This window comes from Triturus cristatus, chromosome 11 (assembly GCF_964204655.1).
Source record: "Triturus cristatus chromosome 11, aTriCri1.1, whole genome shotgun sequence".
Classification (NCBI taxonomy): domain Eukaryota; kingdom Metazoa; phylum Chordata; class Amphibia; order Caudata; family Salamandridae; genus Triturus; species Triturus cristatus.
The window spans coordinates 634,134,821-634,154,019 of NC_140594.1; the positions used below are offsets into that span (position 1 = coordinate 634,134,821).

Below are 19,199 nucleotides of genomic sequence, written 5' to 3' on the forward strand. Positions count from 1 at the left end.
ACTAGCAGTGCGCCGAGAGGCTTGTTTGCAAAGTGGTTGAGAAAGGGGGCATGGCCTCCGACCACCTCTCAGCAGTCCCACTATGTGGGGCTTACTGGAGGTAACAGGAGGTCTTGTTGGCCCCTAAAGACTCTCATCAGCCAAGGGGACTTGATACGCCAACCAGCAGCATGCCAGGAGGCTCGTTTGCAGAGTGGTGGAGAAAGGGGGCAGGGCGGCTGTAAGTTGCCAGCTTTTATTTAATCTATTTTTTAGGAAGGGTGGCCACATGCACCCCCCTTCCTTGGACTGTTTTGGGCCCGGGGGACCTCTTCCTTGGGCCGGCCCATTTTGAATTTAAAAATTTTAAAAATAGGGAGTGGGGCCGCACGGCCCCCCATCCCCGGGGGCCTGACCGTTTCCCTTTCTTTTTTTATAATAAAGTAAGGGGGACTGCGTGACCCCGCTTCCCTGGGCTAATTTTGGCACTGGGGCCTGCCCTTCATTTAAATTTGTTATTGTTACATGGGAGGGGGGCGCGCGACTCTCCTCCTTAGGCCAATTTCAGCCCCATGGACCCATCCCCTGGGGCAAGGCCTTTATATATTTTTGTGAAAAAAGAGGAGGGGGCTGTGTGGCCTCTCTCCTCAGGCCGATTTCAGCACCGGGGACCCCATCCCCTGGGTCAAGGCCTCAATATATATATTTTTTGATGGGAGGGGGCGTGCTGGGGGGGCCGTGCTTGCTCCCCTCCCGGGGCAGATATTGCCCCAGGGACCCCATCCCCTTTGGGCCTGGCCACTTTGTTGGGGATTGCAGGTGGAGCCTAATGGCCCCCGCCGTCCCTGTCGGCTCCCTGCCTCCTGCGGGAGCTGGCATTGCTTTGAGACCCAGGGAGATGCTGAAAAGGCAGCTCCCTGGATTTCAAAGCAATGTATGTTACTCTGATCGCTTGACAGCAGGCAGGGAAACAGACATGCTCTGCTTTCAGCTAGCAATAGCATTTTGTGCTCTCGCTAGCTGAAAGCAGAGCACTTAATTGCTATGGCTTGGCACGTGCGGTGCTCCCACCAAGCCATAGCAATCTGCAATGTCCCCGGAATGAGCCCTGTAGGGCTCCTGGATAGGGCTGCATGTCCCCCCTCCTTTGTGAATTAAGTCCCATGGAGGTGGTGGTCTCCGGGCCAGGGATCCGTGATGGACCTCCTTAATTACTGTATTTGTGCCCCAGGAAGGTGGCGGTTCCTGAGGCTGCGGGGTATGCCTTAGGGCCTCCCCTCACTTTTTTTAGAATAATTTGTGTGCCCCGGGGAGGTGGCTGTTCCTGGGGCACTGGGGCAGGCCTTGGGGCCTCCTTCGCATTTTAGTACAATTAAAAACAGTGCACCCTGGGGAGGCGGTAGTCACTGGGGCTGCGTGGGGGGGGGCGAAGCCCCTCCACTCTTTACTATTTAACTTAGCCCCGGGGAGGTGGCAGTCACCGGTCACATGCCCCCACATTTCTCTTGTGTCTAGCCCCGTGGAGTTGGTGATCCCCAGGGCTGCAGAGTGTCAACGCGGGACCTGGCTCACCCGGGGGCCTGTATTTTTAAAACAGTTCTGCAGGAGTTGTGGATTCAGCACCACTCCAGCCAAATTATATATATTTTTAATGTGTTTTTGGCCCTGGGAGGGATCCCAGGACCCCCCAGAAGACCTAGGGGTTCAGGGTGTTTCTACCCTGACCCATTGTTTCTTTTTTTCTTATGACTCAGTCTACCGAGTCACAAGATGGCTGCCAACACTTCCTGGTTAGAAGTGTTGGCAGCCATTCAGATCTCAGGCACGATACCGGGAGGGGTTGCGATCCTCTGCAACCTCAGATATATAATGTGAACATTATCTCCGAAACTAATGAGCGTATTTACATCATTTAACAAAAATGACGCTTTCTCTGACCAAGTAGTACCTTTCTGCCAAATTTGGTGTAATTCATTCAGCAGTTCAGGCTATATCCGTCTAAAGTTTCCTATGGAAATTAACATGGAGAAAAGGTGTTTTGGGACCCCCCCTTTTTCTTGGCTCCCACTTGACGGATCACCATAACATTTCAAGACAGGTGCCGAAGGGACTGGCAAATTAGTTTTGAAAATTTCACCAAGTTTCGTCAAATGACGCCAAAGTTATTGGCAAATGAAAACACTCATATCCTACGGAAACTACATCCTAACAACAACTACCTGCTGGCGTCTCAAAGTAGGTATATATATATATTCACAGAAAAAACCATAGCGGGGGCAGCAGGATTCGGTGCCGCTGAACCTCCAGTTCACATTACCGACTTTGGGAAGATCGTATTAGGGGTACAGATAGACGTGGGGAAGTTTAGGGTGACGGAGCTTCACTCTACGTGGCCATCTCGGTTCGATTCTTGGCCACGCCCCCAATTCTTAGTCTTTTATAGATGGGTGTATATACATAACCAGGAATACTGGGAAAAACAAGGCATTATGCCATATTATATATATATATATGTATATATATATATATATATATATATATTCACTGAAAAAAACATAGGTTTCAGGGACGTTATAGTTAGCTGGACATTTCACTCGTACAAAACCCTAGAAATGTACCTGTTATAGTTAGTTCAGCTAACTATAACTCGCGCACCCGCAATGCACTGATGATGACGTCACATATTACATCACATGGTCAGTGACATCACTCATGACATCACTGATGACATCTCAAATGACATCACTGATAACATCATCCAGTGAATGCGTGTCTTTCTGAAAATTAAATATTTTTTATATATGTATATCTGAAGGTCGATGGAAGAATAAATGGGTAAATAAGTGTCTAAATTGATGGTTTTTTTGTAAAATTGTTTGTATAACTGACTGATTAAGTGTATCCTAGTGAATACATGGGTTAGCGAGTAAAGTTTAAATATGTAAATATCTGTATCAGTCTCTCACTTTGTGTATAAGTGGCTGCATGGGTTTGTGAGTAGCTACATGAGTGTCTATATGGGTTATTAGTTGGTTTTTTGAGTATCAGTATGAGTGTCTGTATGGTTCGGTGGGGGTATTACTTAGCGCATAGATGCATGAATGAGTAACTCACTGTTTGTATGTGTTGAAGACAGCATGTGTGCAGGACTGTATGGGTGGATGAGTGTGTGTATGGGTGTGTTAGTGAGTGAATGACTGTCTCAATAGTGTCTTTATGAGTAACGACATATATTTTAAACTAGTACATGTGAGTATTGGTGAATATAAGTGAGAGTGAGAGATTGGAAGAGTTCCTGTATAAATAATTGTGTGTTTCTATAAGTGATTAGGAGAGTAAGTATGTGTACGCTTCTGTAGAAGTAAGTGTAGTGGTGTGTGTATAACCGTATATGCAAGTAAATGGATGTTTGATTCTTTATTAGCATGAGTGACTGTGTGTGAGTAACTCTATGAATGAGTGGCAGTGTGTAACAGGATGTATAGGTGTATGAGTACATATGAAGTGAGTACATGTATGAGTGACTATATATGACTGTTGGTGTATGAGTGGATGTGTATGTAGATCTTGGAATTACTGAATAGGTTGTTGTAACTGGTATTGGTATGTCCATTTTTTGAAAATTTTAGTTTCTATTTTTGAATGTGTGTATCAAAGGTTATATTAGGGTGAGAGGAGGTCTGCCACTCTATCACAAGGATGATGTCATCAGTGATGTCATTTGAGATGTCATCAGTGATATCATGAGTGATGTCACTGACCATGTCATGAGTGATGTAATATGTGATGTCATCATCAGTGCATTGTGGGCGCGCGAGTTATAGTTAGCTGAACTAACTATAACGGGAGAATTTCTGGGGTTTTGTACAAGTGAAATGTCCAGCTAACTATAACACCCCTGAAACCTATGTTTTTTTCTGTGAATTTCTAAGGTTTTTTAAATGCTAATTCCCAACTTTAACGTGCCTGAAACCTATGGTTTTTTAAGTCAATTTCAAAGGTTTTTTAAATGATAATTTCTAACTTTAACGTAACTGAAACCTATGGTTTGTTAAGTGAATTTCAAATCTTTTTTAACTGCTAGTTTCTAACTATGCCTACAGAGGTAGGACATGTGAAGAAAGACGAAAAAACACACAGAAAGATGAAAAAGAAATGCAGAAAGAAGCAACAGAAGTCCTCAAAGATGAAGAAAAGTGCAGGAAGAAGGAAGACGTGCAGAAAGAACAAACAGAGGAGCAGAAAGGGTCTTTGCAAAATCATCCTGTACCCTCAACTTTTTCAGATGGGTACTGGTGGTAACTGACTCTGACTAACCAGTCCTAGAGCCAGTGCTATGCTAAAAGACACTTAGAATACAGTTAAAACACCTACATACACTAGGGAACACTATGCATTGGGGTACCCCTGTTATTAGCATGACCGCCTCTGTAAGCCCCTTGTATATAATAGGGCAGGGTGATTAAAACTACCTCTTAAAACATGCCACAGGGCACGTTTGCACACTGGTGAAGGGGGGGGGGGGCTGAGCTGACGGGTGCAAACACATCCTGTGGCCGTTTTAATTTGGGGGTTAACGTCCCCTTGAATCCTGAGTGTCCCTTGGGTGCAACTAGTCCATCAGGTTTCTCTAGTTAGCACCACAGAGCTGTGTTGCAGAGAAAATGGGCACGGCCTGGACCACCTCTCTGCAACGCAGCAAAGTGGTGCTTACTGGAAGCACCTGGTGGACTAGTTGGCCCCCATGGGCCCTCAGTATTGAAGGGGAATTATTTCCCCAATTTAAAACGCACCATAGGGCGTGTTTGCACACATCACCTCAGGCCCCGTCCCCTCCCCTCCCTTCCCCACTGTGTAAACACGCCCTGTGGCCGTTTTAATTTGGGAGATTAACTCCCCTTGAATCCTGAGGGTCCCTAGGGGCAATTTAGCCCACTACGTACGTCCAGTAAGCACCATTGCAGAGAGGTGTAAAAAGGGGCACAGCCTGCACCACCTCGCTGCAACGCAGCGCAGTGGCGCATACTGGAAGCATCTGGTGGGCTAGTTGGCCCCCAGGGTCCCTTAGGATTGAAGGGAAATTATTTCCCCAACTTAAAACGCGCCACAGGGCGTGTTTGCACACGTCACCTCAGGCACCGTCCCCTCCCTTCATCACTGTGTAAACACGCCCTGTGGCTGTTTTAAGTTGGGAGATTAAGTCCCCTTGAATCCTGAGGGTCCCTAGGGTTCAACTAGCCCACTAGGTACCTCCAGTAAGCACCACCTAGCTGCGTTGCAGAGAGGTGTAAAAAGGAGCATGGCCTAGACCACCTCTCTGCAACGCAGCACAGTGGTGCTTACTGGAAGCATCTTGTGGATAGTTGGCCCCCCGGAGCCCTCAGGATTGAAGGGGAATTATTTCCCCAACTTAAAACGCGCCACAGGGTGTGTTTAGACACGTCACCTCAGGCCCCGTCCTCTCCCTTCGCCACTGTGTAAATACGCCCTGTGGTCGTCTTAAGTTAAGAGATTAAGTCCCCTTGAATCCTGAGGGTCCCTAGGGTCAAACTAACCCACTAGGTACCTCCAGTAAGCGCCACAGAGCTGCATTGCCGAGAGGTGTAAAAAGCGGCGGGGCCCCTGAACATCTCTCTGCAACGTAGCTTCCAGGCATATACTGGAGGTACCTGGTGGGCTAGTTGGCCCCCAGGGACCTCCAGTACTCAAGGGGAATTAGTTCCCCTTCTGCAAACGTGCCAGGGAACGTGTTTGCATAGTGCTGCAGCGAGGGGGCGGGTCCTCCGATGGATGCCGTTTTTTTTTTCATTGTTTTTTTTAAGAAGGGGGCTGTGTGGCCCCCCTACTTTTCTTATTTTTTTGGCCCTGGCGACTCCATCCCCTAGGGCCTGACCCCTTTTTAATTTTATTTAACAAAAATAATTTGGAAGGGGGCCGCGTGTCCCCCCTCCTCAGTGGGGCTCCTTCATGGCCAGAGCGGGCCGTTATACATCCAAATGCAGAGGTGCTCCAAAAATTGAAGGTGCCACTCACATCGTGTTTGCTTCCTTTATTTGCAAAGACTTACAGAGCGAACAGCATCACATTCACAGCAAAATGCGCCGATTCTGCCAAACACGTTTCGGGCATTCCCTGCCCTTGGTCTCTGGCTCGGCATCTCTGTAGAACAAGCAGCTAAAGTGACGTCACACTTGCGATGATTAAATAAGTTCCACCCGCTGGGCGTGTGCACAAAGTGCTTTGTGGTCTTTGCAGTTCTGTAATTATTATGCCATAGTGGAAGCTGCTGTAGCTCCCCTTTAGTTCAATATTCAAACCACAGTGGGTTGCTGTAAACATGCAATGCTGGCGCCCTGTTCCTTTCCGAGTCATTGCAATTGGACACATTGTTCACTCGGTACCCTTTATTCACCGTCGGTCAGACCTGCTCAGTCAGCAGTGGGGCTGCTTCACAGCCAGAGCGGGCCGTTATACATCCAAATGCAGAGGTGCTCCAAAAATTGAAGGTGCCACTCACATCGTGTTTGCTTCCTTTATTTGCAAAGACTTACAGAGCGAACAGCATCACATTCACAGCAAAATGTGCCGATTCTGCCAAACGCGTTTTGGGCGTTCCCTGCCCTTGGTCTCTGGCTCGGCATCTCTGGAGAACAAGCAGCTAAAGTGACGTCACACTTGCGATGATTAAATAAGTCCCGCCCGCTGGGCGTGTGCACAAAGTGCTTTGTGGACTTTGCAGTTCTGTAATTATTATGCCATAGTGGAAGCCGCTGTAACTTCCCCTTTAGTTCAATATTCAAACCACAGTGGGTTGCTGTAAACATGCAAACTTGGCGCCCTGCTCCTTTCCGAGTCTTTGCGATTAGACATGTTCACTCGGCGCCCTGTATTCACCGGCACTCAGACCTGCTCAGTCAGCAGTGGGGCTCCTTCACGGCCAGAGCAGGCCGTTATACATCCAAATGCAGAGGTGCTCCAAAAATTAAAGGTGGCACTTACATTGTGTTTGCTTCCTTTATTTGCAAAGACTTACAGAGTGAACTGCATCACATTCACAGCAAAATGCGCCGATTCTGCCAAACGTGTTTCGGGCGTTCCCTGCCCTTGGTCTCTAGCTCGGCATCTCTGGAGAACAAGCAGCTAAAGTGACGTCGCACTTGTGATGATTAAATAAGTCCCGCCCGCTGGGCGTGTGCACAAAGTGCTTTGTGGACTTTACAGTTCTGTAATTATTATGCCATAGTGGAAGCCGCTGTAACTTCCCCCTTAGTTCCCCCCACATATCAAATAAAACAAGCCCCAGGGGGTGGCGGTCCCCGGGGCTGCGGGGGGCCATGTGCTCCTCACAAATATTTTAGGAAAGCCCCGGGGGTGTCGGTCCCCGGGGCTGCAGGGGCCCCTCTGGGCCCCCTCAATTATAATGTGTCATGCCCCCGGGACTTGGGCCACCCGGGGGCTAAATAATAACAAAGCTCGTTTTTTTTTTTCAGCCGAATTTCGCGCACTAGCGCGAATCTCGATGATTTTTAAAAAAAAGAAAACAATGCTTTTTTGGGCCCTGGGGCTCCTTGTGCGATCCCCTAAGCAGGCCTGTTTTTCACGTTTGTTTTTCTTTTTTCTTGTGACTCGGTTGAAGTCGGTTCTACCAAGTCACAAGATGGCTGCCAACCCTTCCTGGTTTGGAGTGTTGACAGCCAATTAGAATGAAGCTTGTGGTCGGGAGGGTCCGCAAATCCACCGCGGCCATAGATGGCAAAACTTTTATTTTTTGATTTTCTCAGCAACTACTGAACGGATTTACACCTTTTAAAAAGAAGGGCGCTTTCTAAACCAAGCACTACCTTTTTGCCAAATTTGGTGTAATTCCGTTCAGCAGTTCAAGCTATAACCGTGTCTAAACTTTCCTATGGGAAATTGATTTATTGACCTCTATTTTTTGAATTTCTCAGGAAGTACTGAATGGATTTACACCATTTACCAGAAAGGTCTCTTTCTGAACCAAGGGCTACCTTTTTGCCAAATTTGATGTAATTCTGTTCAGCAGTTCGGGCTGTAGTCGTGTCTAAAGTTTCCTATGGAAAATAACATGGAGAAAACACGTATTGGGACCCCCTTTTTTCTCGGCTCCCGCTTGGCGAATCACCCCGAAACTTTCAGCATAGGAGCTGACTGGAGCGGGCCATAAGTTTTGAAAATTTCGCAAATATTCGTCAACCGGCGCCAAAGTTATTGGGAAAACAAAAAACGAGTTTCCTATGGAAACTAGGTCCTAACTATAACTACCTACTGGCGACCGCCAGTAGGTAATATATATCCTATTCCGTACTCATTCAATCACTTTAAGTAATTTAATATATTAATTATTATTATATAGCAACACGTTTTAGCAATCTTTTATAAAATATATAAACATCTATGAAATAATTGTAATATTCAAACACCAACAATCATCAAAACAAAGTACAAAATACAAAAGAACAATAAATGTTCTTCCGATTCTTCTGTGTTGTAACATAATAGGCACAATTTTGACCTGGTGGTGGTAAGTGACCAAGAGAATATGTAAATGGCTATAGAAAGAACTCCACACCTACATTTCAAGTAAAGTGAGTAAACTAAAATCCAGCTGAACTTGAGGAAAGTACATAAACAAAAAGGATGGTGTATGGTATTCTAACTCCAGTCTATAAAACATTGAAGAAAGTGAATATGTTAAATAAGCTCAAATGTAATTGTCTAACAGTAACTCCAATCTCACATACATATTGGAAATGTACATTAAGCAGAGGGGTTTGTTTACACCTCTCGCTCTAGTGCAACTCAAGTTTGTGAAAATTTAATAAACAATGAGGGTAAGATTTGTATTCTAACTCCAGCGCTATAAAAACTGTGGAGATGGCACAAATTAGATGGGTGAGATTTACTATTTTAATTCTAACCAGTTAAAGTTAATGAAAGTGCAATAAATACTAGCTGGTTACTACAAAAATTGTAGAAAGTGCACCTGAACTGCACATCCAGGGTCACCCTGCATCTGCTACAGAACCAAGTGCCAGTTGATGCTAGGATAATTGATTTAGGGAGAACTATTCACACTCTCTTGGACTAGATAACTTGGTTTCATCTCAGCTGACGGTGACGCAGGGTTAGAAGTCGGTCACCAGAATCATCAGCCACCTGCAGTGCTGCCTCTAGTTTGCATTTCAGTCCAAGAATGAAGTTCTCATTTTTTTCCATTATTCAAGTGTAGATATCATGTATGCAGTCAACAGTTGTAGTCACCCCATCTCCCACACATACGATGGTTGTTTAAACTACTCTATATGGTGCTTTCTAGTTTTAAAATGATCTATTTGGGTTGCCATTGAAAACAGGGCCCGGTCAAGTACTGACAGATCAAAAACTTACATCTTTTCACTCTACAGTGCAAGCACTGATGCACATGGAATTGATAACATTACCATTGTGTACTTCTTTTTGCCTTTTGAAAACTGTGTTCTGAGTAGAAATGTATCGTACCAGAGATCAAGGAAGTTTGAATTACACAAGGTATAGAAGATGTGCACTTGGACCTGTTTGACTGATATATAATGGTCTGATGTTATGATAATGGTATGATGCATCATGCTCCTTATCTGACTGTGACTCTTTCCACCTGATCCACTGTGAAGATCTGCAAAAACATAGTTTGGCCAGACATGGCTCGAGTATGAAAGCTCTTAGTTGCAACTCAGCCCTTCCCTGCCAATTCTGCATGGGTAAGTATTTTTTTTAACAAAGACAGTGACCAATAAGTGATTATTTGGTAGATTTATCTGCAACTCTGCTCTTCAGTCAGGTGCTGATAGTGAGTAATTTTATACACTGATATCACTGAATTTTTTTTAACTGTTCATTTGTTCACATTTCTCTTTACCATGTGGACTGTTTTAACTTCCACTGAGAAAAGGATTTCTCAGTATTCTGGTGCAAAATCAGTGAGATGTTCACTGTTGTATTTTTAACAGCGACCTTTACAAAGCCCTATTTTCATATTTGAATAGCGCATTTTAATTTAAGAATCTGTAGATTCTATTTTTGAAAATTGCATACATTGAAATGTGTTCTGGCATTCCTAAGAGATCACATAATGGAGAGCTAGTTGTCGTCTCCCAGAGGGAATCTGGCAGACAGCGTGACATACTTTATGGGTTGTTTGATTACGGTTTCCGGGGATTTAAAGAATACATTGACAGCGCCATGGTAGATAGGTGGTTAGTTCTTTTAGGAGTTACTGCAATATAATTTCAATAGAGCGCTGATTCACGAAAGTATATTTACATCAGTAGAGTTACTTACATGCATCTCGACTCCTACACTTAGGTGCAACGCCACTATTTTGTTATTTACTATTTCCATGTGGAGATTTTCACCTTTGTGTAGACTTACAACTCTCCATCCCCTCAAATGAGGGGTGGAGACTCCCAAGACTGAACTTACAAGTGTAAAGTTACAATTAATAAACTTTCACCTGTTGTTGGAGATCTCCACCTCCAGGGTGGAGATCTACATTTAAGAAAGTATGGGGACATTTAATAAAGTTTATTTTAAAAAAATGAAAGATTTGAAGGTAAACTATGAATGTAAAATAATTTGCAATAGTTAATATTAATCTGGAACTAATAAAGGGGCATGGGTAAGATGTCGACCGCACACACGGAGTAGAGAAACTCCATGCCACAAGCCACACCATCCTGACTGCTCCCATACTGTGCAGTGAGTGAAGACGAGTGCCTTCGGCTATCCATAACGCAGCCTGTGGCGCTCCAAGGGCACGATTGGACTAGGGGGTTGCTCTAGTATTCCTATTGATCCAGCAACAATGTCCCTCCTCCCACTTGCCCAAAACTGTGCACGATGGTGAAAGAACGACCTACCAGAGGTAGCGAGTAGTAGCGGGTGGCCTCTGTCTGCCTTCCCCATGTAGTGCGAGACACCTTCCCATCATGCTTTGATGAACTCCTAAGGGCCATTAAGTATGTGAAAACCATCCTGAAACCTAAACTGGATGCGCTGGTAGTTGATGTGGGACAGCTACGAGTGGACCAAGTCAAGCTCAGCGACTGGGTGGAGGCGAACTAATAAACCCTAGCTGGATTGCACCCCTCACTGGTAGAGTTGCAGACCAAGATTAAATCGCTCCAAACAACAGTTTCACACCTGCACAACAGAGCTGAAGATGCAGAGGGCCAGTTGCGCTGAAACAACATTCAACTATTATGCCTCCAAAGGGGGCTGAAGCACCCAATTTGGAACTGTTCCTTGAGGACTAGCTCTTGCAGGCAGTGTTGGGCAACAAATGACCCACTTTTTTGTGGATTTGTGGAAAGAGCCGACATGATTCCAGGCAAGGCCGCCCGGGCTCATTGCCTAGGCCATTGGTTGCACACCTCTTTAATTACCAGGATTGCGACCACATTCTGCAAGACTTGAGGACTAAGTGCCCCTGGCAGGTCGAGGGCAGGACGGTGAACATTGTCCTGGCCTGCTACGGTGCCGCTGGGAGCATCTTTGCTCATGTGACGACTGCCTGAGAGCAGCAGTTAATCTGGCCTTGCAGCCACAGTCTTTCCTGCTGCACTATACCTGCATGAGGAACACATGCTTCCACCTGTAACCTGGCACACGCCGAGGACGCCTTCACCCTGCCCCCTAGGAGTGTCATTTCTATTGATGGGTCTGGGCCCCCGATGCAGAATCAATCTGTGCCCCCCCACCAGCAGAGCCCAGAACCTATGCCTGAGAATGCTCTGAACACCTGTTGCATGCTTACTCTGCCCTGCCATGCACTGTCCTCAAAGCGGGGGGCGTCTGGAAGGCCACCCAGACAAACGGCCTTAGCAGAACCACCAATGGCGGGGCTGCATGGTTTGAGGTGTGGGATCCCAGCCTCTGCCCACGAGACACCTAGGCCCAAGAGGTTGACTCTTGACATTCAGATCGGGACAGGCAGGACTCCTGGGCAGAGGTCACAGAACTGGTAGGCACGGCTCTTGTTGTGTCTCATCAGAGGGATCCAGCGGCTTCCTGCCCAGCCCAAGTGATGTGAGGGACCCCACACAGAGATCTATTGGGGCCCACCTGCTTGCATGTTTGGGGGGCTTTAGGGGACCCTCCTAGTGACCCTTACTCAACCTCATGCAAACCACTGGTATAACAACTAATTTTGCTTAACGTGGAGGACTAGCAGAGACCCACGGCTAGTGGCGCTCTGAGGGCACAATTGTACTCGGGATAGCTCAGGTATCACTATTGACCCCACATTGGTGTTTCTCCTCTCAATTGCCTGAAATGTTGCAAAGATGGTGAAACAACGACTTGCTGGGGAAGTGGGGAGGTGGCCTCTGTCTACCTGCCCCCTTGAGGTGTGAGATGCCCCACTATCTGCTCCATTGAAACAGGCGGAAGGCTTTAATGAACTTCTAAGGCCCATTAAGGATGTGAGAACCAGCCTAAAATCTAAACTGTATGTGCTGGTAGTTGATGTGGGTCTGCTGCGAGCTGACAAAGCCAAGTTCACAGATTGGGTGGAGACAAACGAATGGACCCTGGCTGGATTGCACCCCTCACTGGTAGAGTTGCAGTCGCACATTAAAGCACTCCAATCAATAGTTTCACATCTGCGCAACAGGGCAGGAGATGCAGACGGCACCGAAACAACATTCGACTAGTTGGCCTCCCTGAGGGGGCTGAAGAGTCCAACATAGAACTCTTCCTTGAGGACTGGCTCCTGCAGGTGGCGTTGGGTGACATAAGATCCACTTTCTGGGTTCTGGGCAGGCATACACCCCCCTTCCCCAACCCCTCTTGGGCTCATTGCCCAGATCAGTGGTGGCATACCTCTTTAATTACCTAGATTGCAACCACATCCTGCAAGTCGTGAGGACTAAGGGCCCATGGCACGTCGAGGGTAGGATGGTGAACATTTAACCGGAATACACAGTGGAAGTTCAAAGGCTCAGGGGTTCTTTCATGCCAGTTAAGTAAAGCTAGATCAATGAGGCCTGAAATGTTCTCTAATGTTCCCGGTCAAGCTGCGGGTTGTGGACAACACTACCACATTTTTTTCAGGTTGCCTAGAAGTGACTGGAGTTGAAGCAGCTGTCCCAGCCGCCTCAGGAAACGCAGCTGCAGGGAGACAGAAGGCGTCTGCGCACAAGAAGACGACCATGCAGACTGCCTCGGAGTAAAGCCACGAGTTAACCTGATTTTTCAAGGGTGAAGGGACGAAGAGTTGTGGCCCTCTTTACCCAACAGGATGAAGGGCACATGTTACATTTGTATATGGGTTTGGACTTCATGCACTGCTGTCTTGTTTCTGTCTACTTTTGAGACCCCCCTTCGAATCCAGCTGGAATATGCTACTTGAACTTCAGTTTTGGTTTATAATTGGTTGTGGGTTTGTTGTTATCCTGGCCAGGGAGTTGTGGTTTATGTGTTGAGTTTAAGATCCATGTAGCAACAGCATCAAGTTACACAAATCACACTGGGTGCAGCTGTTTGGGACCGGGGAGGATCGACCCACGGAATGCTGTGGGTTGGCTCGGAGACACAGCATGACAGCCTGCCTACTCACACTTCCACCTACATATAACATTATGACTTTGAATGTCCGGGGGATGGCTACCCCTAGACAGCACCACCTGATATACTCCTTCCTGGGGCACAGACAGGCCCACATTGCTTACTTGGGGGAAACACACATGACTGCCACAAAACTCTCTAAGCTGCAGTGAAGATGGAGAGGCCAAATAGTTGCCACCTCCTATTCTGGATTAAACCGGGTGGGCCTCATCCGGATGACTCCGGGGGTACCGCTAACAGCAAGCTGCATAGTGTAGACCCCAAGGCCAGATGTGTGGCAGTGGAGTGGATGCTGGAAGGAGCCCCAATTACTGTATTGGCGCTCTATGTGCCTAACAGCACCCAGAAACAGTTCCTAATGAGTCTCGCCCCCACCCCCACAGTGATCCACAATCTAACAGCACTTAGAATATAAGGTGGGGATTTCAATGCTGCACATGCCATCACTATAACCAAGTCATTCCCTCCTCTACAGGAAACACAAGCAGCCAGAACGCACACGCTCTAAGAGACTGGCTCATGCATGGACAAATGCAGGACTTCTGGCGCTCTATGCACCCAGACATGAGGGAATACTCGTTTTTCTCCCCACTTCACCAACTACTCACCAGAATAGATCTATGCTTGTGCAGTTTCCATATGACACCACAGGGCGTGGCCACTTAGTACCTTGGCCGCACACTCTCTGACCCTAGTCCCCTTAAAATGATGTTGCAATCAGGCAGACGGCTGGCACGGACACCCACCTGCAGATTATGTATGTTGGCACTACAAGATAAGGTTTTTGGCTATACCATGGGTGCACATCACTAATTACTTCATTTAAAATGAGGGGACAGCCACTGGTGCAGGGGTTGAATGGGACGAATGGGTTTATGCATTAAAACTTCATACTGGGTTATGGCTATACCGCTTGAACCTTTAAACTATAACAAGCCATAAGAGCAGTGGAAGTACTGGCAGGGACCGACTCAGGGAACGAAGATGAAGTGACTCCCATCCGAAGGGAGCATAGGGAGGTGGTCACTAGATTAGGGAAACTAGAATATTCAGAATTTGGGGTAAGGCAACATGCGAGAGAGATAGGGCTGGGTGAGTACTGGCATGGCTCCTGAGGTCGGAGATTTCTAGGCCTCATATGAACACTAACAGATCCCCGATGAGACAAGTGTTGAATACACAGGCTGCCATTTGATTGAGTCTTCATTCATTATTTCACCTCACTATACAGAGCAGAGGGGGATCAGGAAGACCCAACAAGCAGAAGTTCATGGACCTTTCCCATGACTAGACCCCCTACAGCCCCTCACGTTCCTTTTCTGTCTTTCGGGCCCACAGTGGGGGTTCCACTTGTTTACCTCAGGATGTGAGCAAGGACCTCCTGTGTGTAATCTCAATGTGGAACCTTACTCAGGGGGAGCGGGAGGCACTGCCTACCTTGGTGATGGAATAGTATCCCAACAATTTCTGCTACCTGTGCGTGAATATCTACCATTCTGACAACCATCTTATAAAAAGGATCCTGGGGCGGTTGCAGTGAGTACACACAGCTCCTTGGTGCTCTGGAACTCCCCGCCGCTGCCACCGATGGCTAGGGTGGCAGCGGATGCTGGTGCTGCCTAGATTATTGTTTTATTTCACAGCTCCTCCAGTTAGCCTCACTAGGCACTTCTTCAGATAGATTGAATCTATTCTCTCGGATCTGGTTTGGGGAACCTGCGCAAGAGGGTAGCGCTTATTAAATTATATGCCCCCTGGAATGCGGCAGGTTAGGCGCACCAAAATACAAGCTTTACTATGCAGCAGCTAAATTTGCAGTGACCGATGCACCTGCTTTCAGATGGGAAACATCCTTTACCATGCAGACATTACCACAATCTGCCTTTAAATGCAGTCACTACCCCGACTGCGATGCTACCACACGTTTCTTTACCAAGCAAGTTGTTACAACACCTTGCTTAGGGGGCATGTTTTTGGACTGGTGTTGGATCTTAAGTCCTACACCTTCCCTACTGTTGTGAAGACTGGAGTTGGAATAGTAAATTATACTATTCTAAAGTTGAGCCCCTTCATTCCCCCCCCCAGGCAAGTTGTTGCAATGACTTGCATGGTAATGGAATGCGTGGTAACTTCGCAGTCGAGGTAGCGACTGCTTTGTAAAGGCATGCATGGTAAATGCCTGCAGGGTTCCATCATACATCCCATTCAAATACTCCTAGTCCGAACAGGTGCTTGTGAAGAGAGACCGAGGGGACTGTAAGCTGGTTGATGGATCCCCAGATGGCTGTCCTGCGTTCTGGCTGCTTAACCAAAGTTGGCAAGCGCTGCCAACTGCCCTACATGCTAAGCTTACCAATATGGGTGTCGCCGACTCTTCACAAGGTGACTGCGCACCATAACATCAGAACGTGGGTAGACGCCGGGCATGCTGCGCTCGGGGACATCTATGTATATAAAACCCTTCTAACTTTTCCAGAACTGTAGAAACGTTACGGCAATGCAGAGGGCCAGTTCCTGTACTACTACACACTGTCGACCGGAATAGGGCACCTCTGTGGACCCGAGCAACTTGAACCGGACTCCTCTCGGCCTTTGCAGGCCCTGCTCACTTACAGGAATCCCGGACAAGCTATCACAGGGCTGTATAAGGCACCATTGAACACATAAGTTTTGGACTGCCCCATGCTCGGGAAAAAATGGGCAACCGCAACGGGCCAGGAACTCACTGACATGCAATAGACTACAGCACTCGAGCAGGTATGCTAAGTATCTAAAAACCCTTGGCTGAAGTTTACTCAGTTTAACTACTTACACCAGACGTATCTAATGCCTGTGCGCATCCACCACATGTTCCCAACTGTGGCCCTAAGGTGCCCTCGCTGCCCTGCCCTGAAGGCAAACTTTTAGCATTTGGTATGGTACTGCCCCATTAATAGATACTCTTGGGAAATGGTTACGGTGATGCTGGCGGACACTAGTGCACGGGTATTACCCTTTGACCCTCGGTGGTGCTTGCTGTGGATCACCACATGTACATGCAAAAGCAAGAATGTTTTCAAATGTATAGACCTGGTGAAATGCCACTTTGCCATGGCCTGGAAGTCCCCCAGATGCCCCGTCCACTCAATCATGGCTATGCAATCTTTTGAAGTTGGCGACTGTGTAAGTCACAATGTGGCACTCGTTGCCGAGACAGCAGTGGGATCCACTGCGATGGGATGCCTAGGACACATACTTTACATACTTTAGAAAAGCTATCAGCCAAGACAGACTATAGGCCCCCATGTGGTACATCATAGCCATTATGTCCCATATGGCAAGCATGTCACAGACTGGTAGCCTCCCCCCACATGTCATGAATATGAGTGCCTGTCTTTTGATCCCTACCACCCACTGTCCCTGGCTCCCCCATCTTATCCGCCCCCCTAGATTCAGATCTCTGGTAGCAAAATCAGCATCCTAACAGTGGCTATTACATCTCACCCTCAGTTTTTCCAGACAGATGCATAGTTTAATGACGCATAGCCACTCACACTCCTGAAGATGTCAGTTTGCTTTCACTTAACATGGTTTACAAGTTTATGCCTCACTTTGGTGTTTTTCCACCCTCTCACAACATAGGGGTTCTTGATAATTGACACATATGGACCCTAGACCCTTTTTAGAGAGGGCATGAGCTACACGGGGTTACTGACTATAACCAGTGCGAGTACACAGTTTTGTTACATTGCTGTGCAACCCGAAGTCTATGCACCCTTTGTTCAACATGCTTGTATTGTGTGCATATGAAAATTGTCCATAAAGAACCACTTGTAAAAAAAACCTAAAAATAATAAAATGAACATTAGCAACACATTGCCTCCACAAATTAAATTGTATGAAATTATGATATATATTGATTTAAGTTATAAATAATATTTTTAAGCAGTTATTTAAAAATAACATTAACCCACCCATACTATCCTTTTTTCAATTTGTAGAGAGCTTGTTTAAGAATAACTAATTTAATTAATTTAAATACTTTTTATATTTATAAAGAAATAAAAGTTTTGAAACTTGAATATTTTGCATTATTGTGTTAATATATTATATTCAATTGTGTGTTTGCCTGAACAGTGTGACAATGCAAATGCGGTGGCTGGTTTTCCTATGAAAGTAAATAACGCACCAGAGGTCTTCTGTAACTACTATATGAAACCCAACATTGCTGCAGAAGAAGGTGGACGCACTCCTTTACATGTGGTCTCTGAGAGAGAGGACTGCCCCAAGGTAAGAATACAGAGCATGGTATTTTTCAGCCTTTGTTATCATTGGCAGATATACATGCACCATATACTCCAGGAACCGATGTATGTGGGATTTGCAACTTATGTTAGACCTCTATAAGGAACTTTTTACTAATTCTCTGTTTTCTTGTGTAAAGGAAAGTAAGCAATGTTAAGAGAACAAAATGTGTTCTTCTCAATCTTTATTTGTTTGGTTAATACAAACCTATACAAACATTTTAAAACCTTAAAAGCAAGAGGTACCGTAGGTTTGGTTCCTGTTGGACGAATAAATAAAACATTATTCCTGCTTCAAAACCTAGTGTGGATTTATCCGATTAAAAATAGTGCCTAAAATCCCTTGATTATATAACAATATAAAGTGCAAAAGCAGTGATAATAAGCCCTTTAAAGGTTTACTCCACTTTAGCTATTTCCTTATTGGAGCCGTGCTATGTGCAATTGGTTAATGTACACTATATACAGTAAAAACCATTTCTAATATATCCGCGTTGGTGCACATTCCTTGTTTTGTTCTTCCATTCCGCAATTATTTTATAATATATATATATATATATATATATATATATATATATATATATATATATATATATATATATATATATATATATATATATATTTTGAAAAGTCGATTCCTGGTCACGAAAAGAATCCACACGAGCCCACTTAGTCAGCAAAGCAGTTTATTCCTCACAGGGCAGAAGAGAACGACGCGTTTCGACCACGTCCGTGGTCTTGGTCACATGACCATAATCTCCATTTGCACCAGTTAAATAGAGTAAGTGCACTTTTTTTTAAATATAGACATAAAAAAATAAACAAATCGAGTTTCGCTTATGTAAATACATCATATCAATGCAATTTGCAAAATAATCACTTGAAAATGTACAGAAAGTAATCTAAACAATACAATTCTTTTCATTGGTAGTTCGTATTATTAACCAGTTGGTGCAAGAGTGTGATGTTGCAATCATTCACAAAAGATAAAGGACTAGTGCCTATTGATAGACTATGTGACAGATTCAATATGCTTAGTTACAGGAGGTTTTTCTCACAAGTTGAAACTAACAAAATGATGAAGGGTCTAGTGCCCTTTAACAACTATCCAAATGCCGACTTGGAGTAAAGGTGACTCCGGTGCTCGTAATTTTATCACAGATGTGAGATACAGGAGGATTCATAGTGGTGTTCCTGTATGAGATCAAAAAGACAGATCTAATTAATAACAGAGTTTAACAAACCATCAACAGACAAGGCTATATTTTACTCACACTGGTTGCATATGGTTTTCTATAATTACTCAACCTGTAC

The 19,199-nt window shown here is 45.6% G+C and overlaps 1 protein-coding gene and 1 long non-coding RNA gene across 3 annotated transcripts in view; one reads left to right on the top strand and one right to left on the bottom strand.

The window, feature by feature from the left end:
• ANKMY1 (ankyrin repeat and MYND domain containing 1) overlaps positions 1-19,199 on the top strand; it is a 588,784-nt gene that overhangs the window by 279,597 nt on the left and 289,988 nt on the right. For both annotated transcript variants that reach the window (XM_085634115.1, XM_085634116.1), the window contains exon 11: positions 17,719-17,871. In XM_085634115.1, coding sequence (XP_085490241.1) covers positions 17,719-17,871 — 153 coding nt within the window. The remainder of the gene's footprint in view (positions 1-17,718; positions 17,872-19,199) is intronic.
• LOC146785210 (uncharacterized) overlaps positions 1-19,199 on the bottom strand; it is a 368,347-nt gene that overhangs the window by 107,757 nt on the left and 241,391 nt on the right. The gene's annotated exons all lie outside the window — the stretch shown is intronic.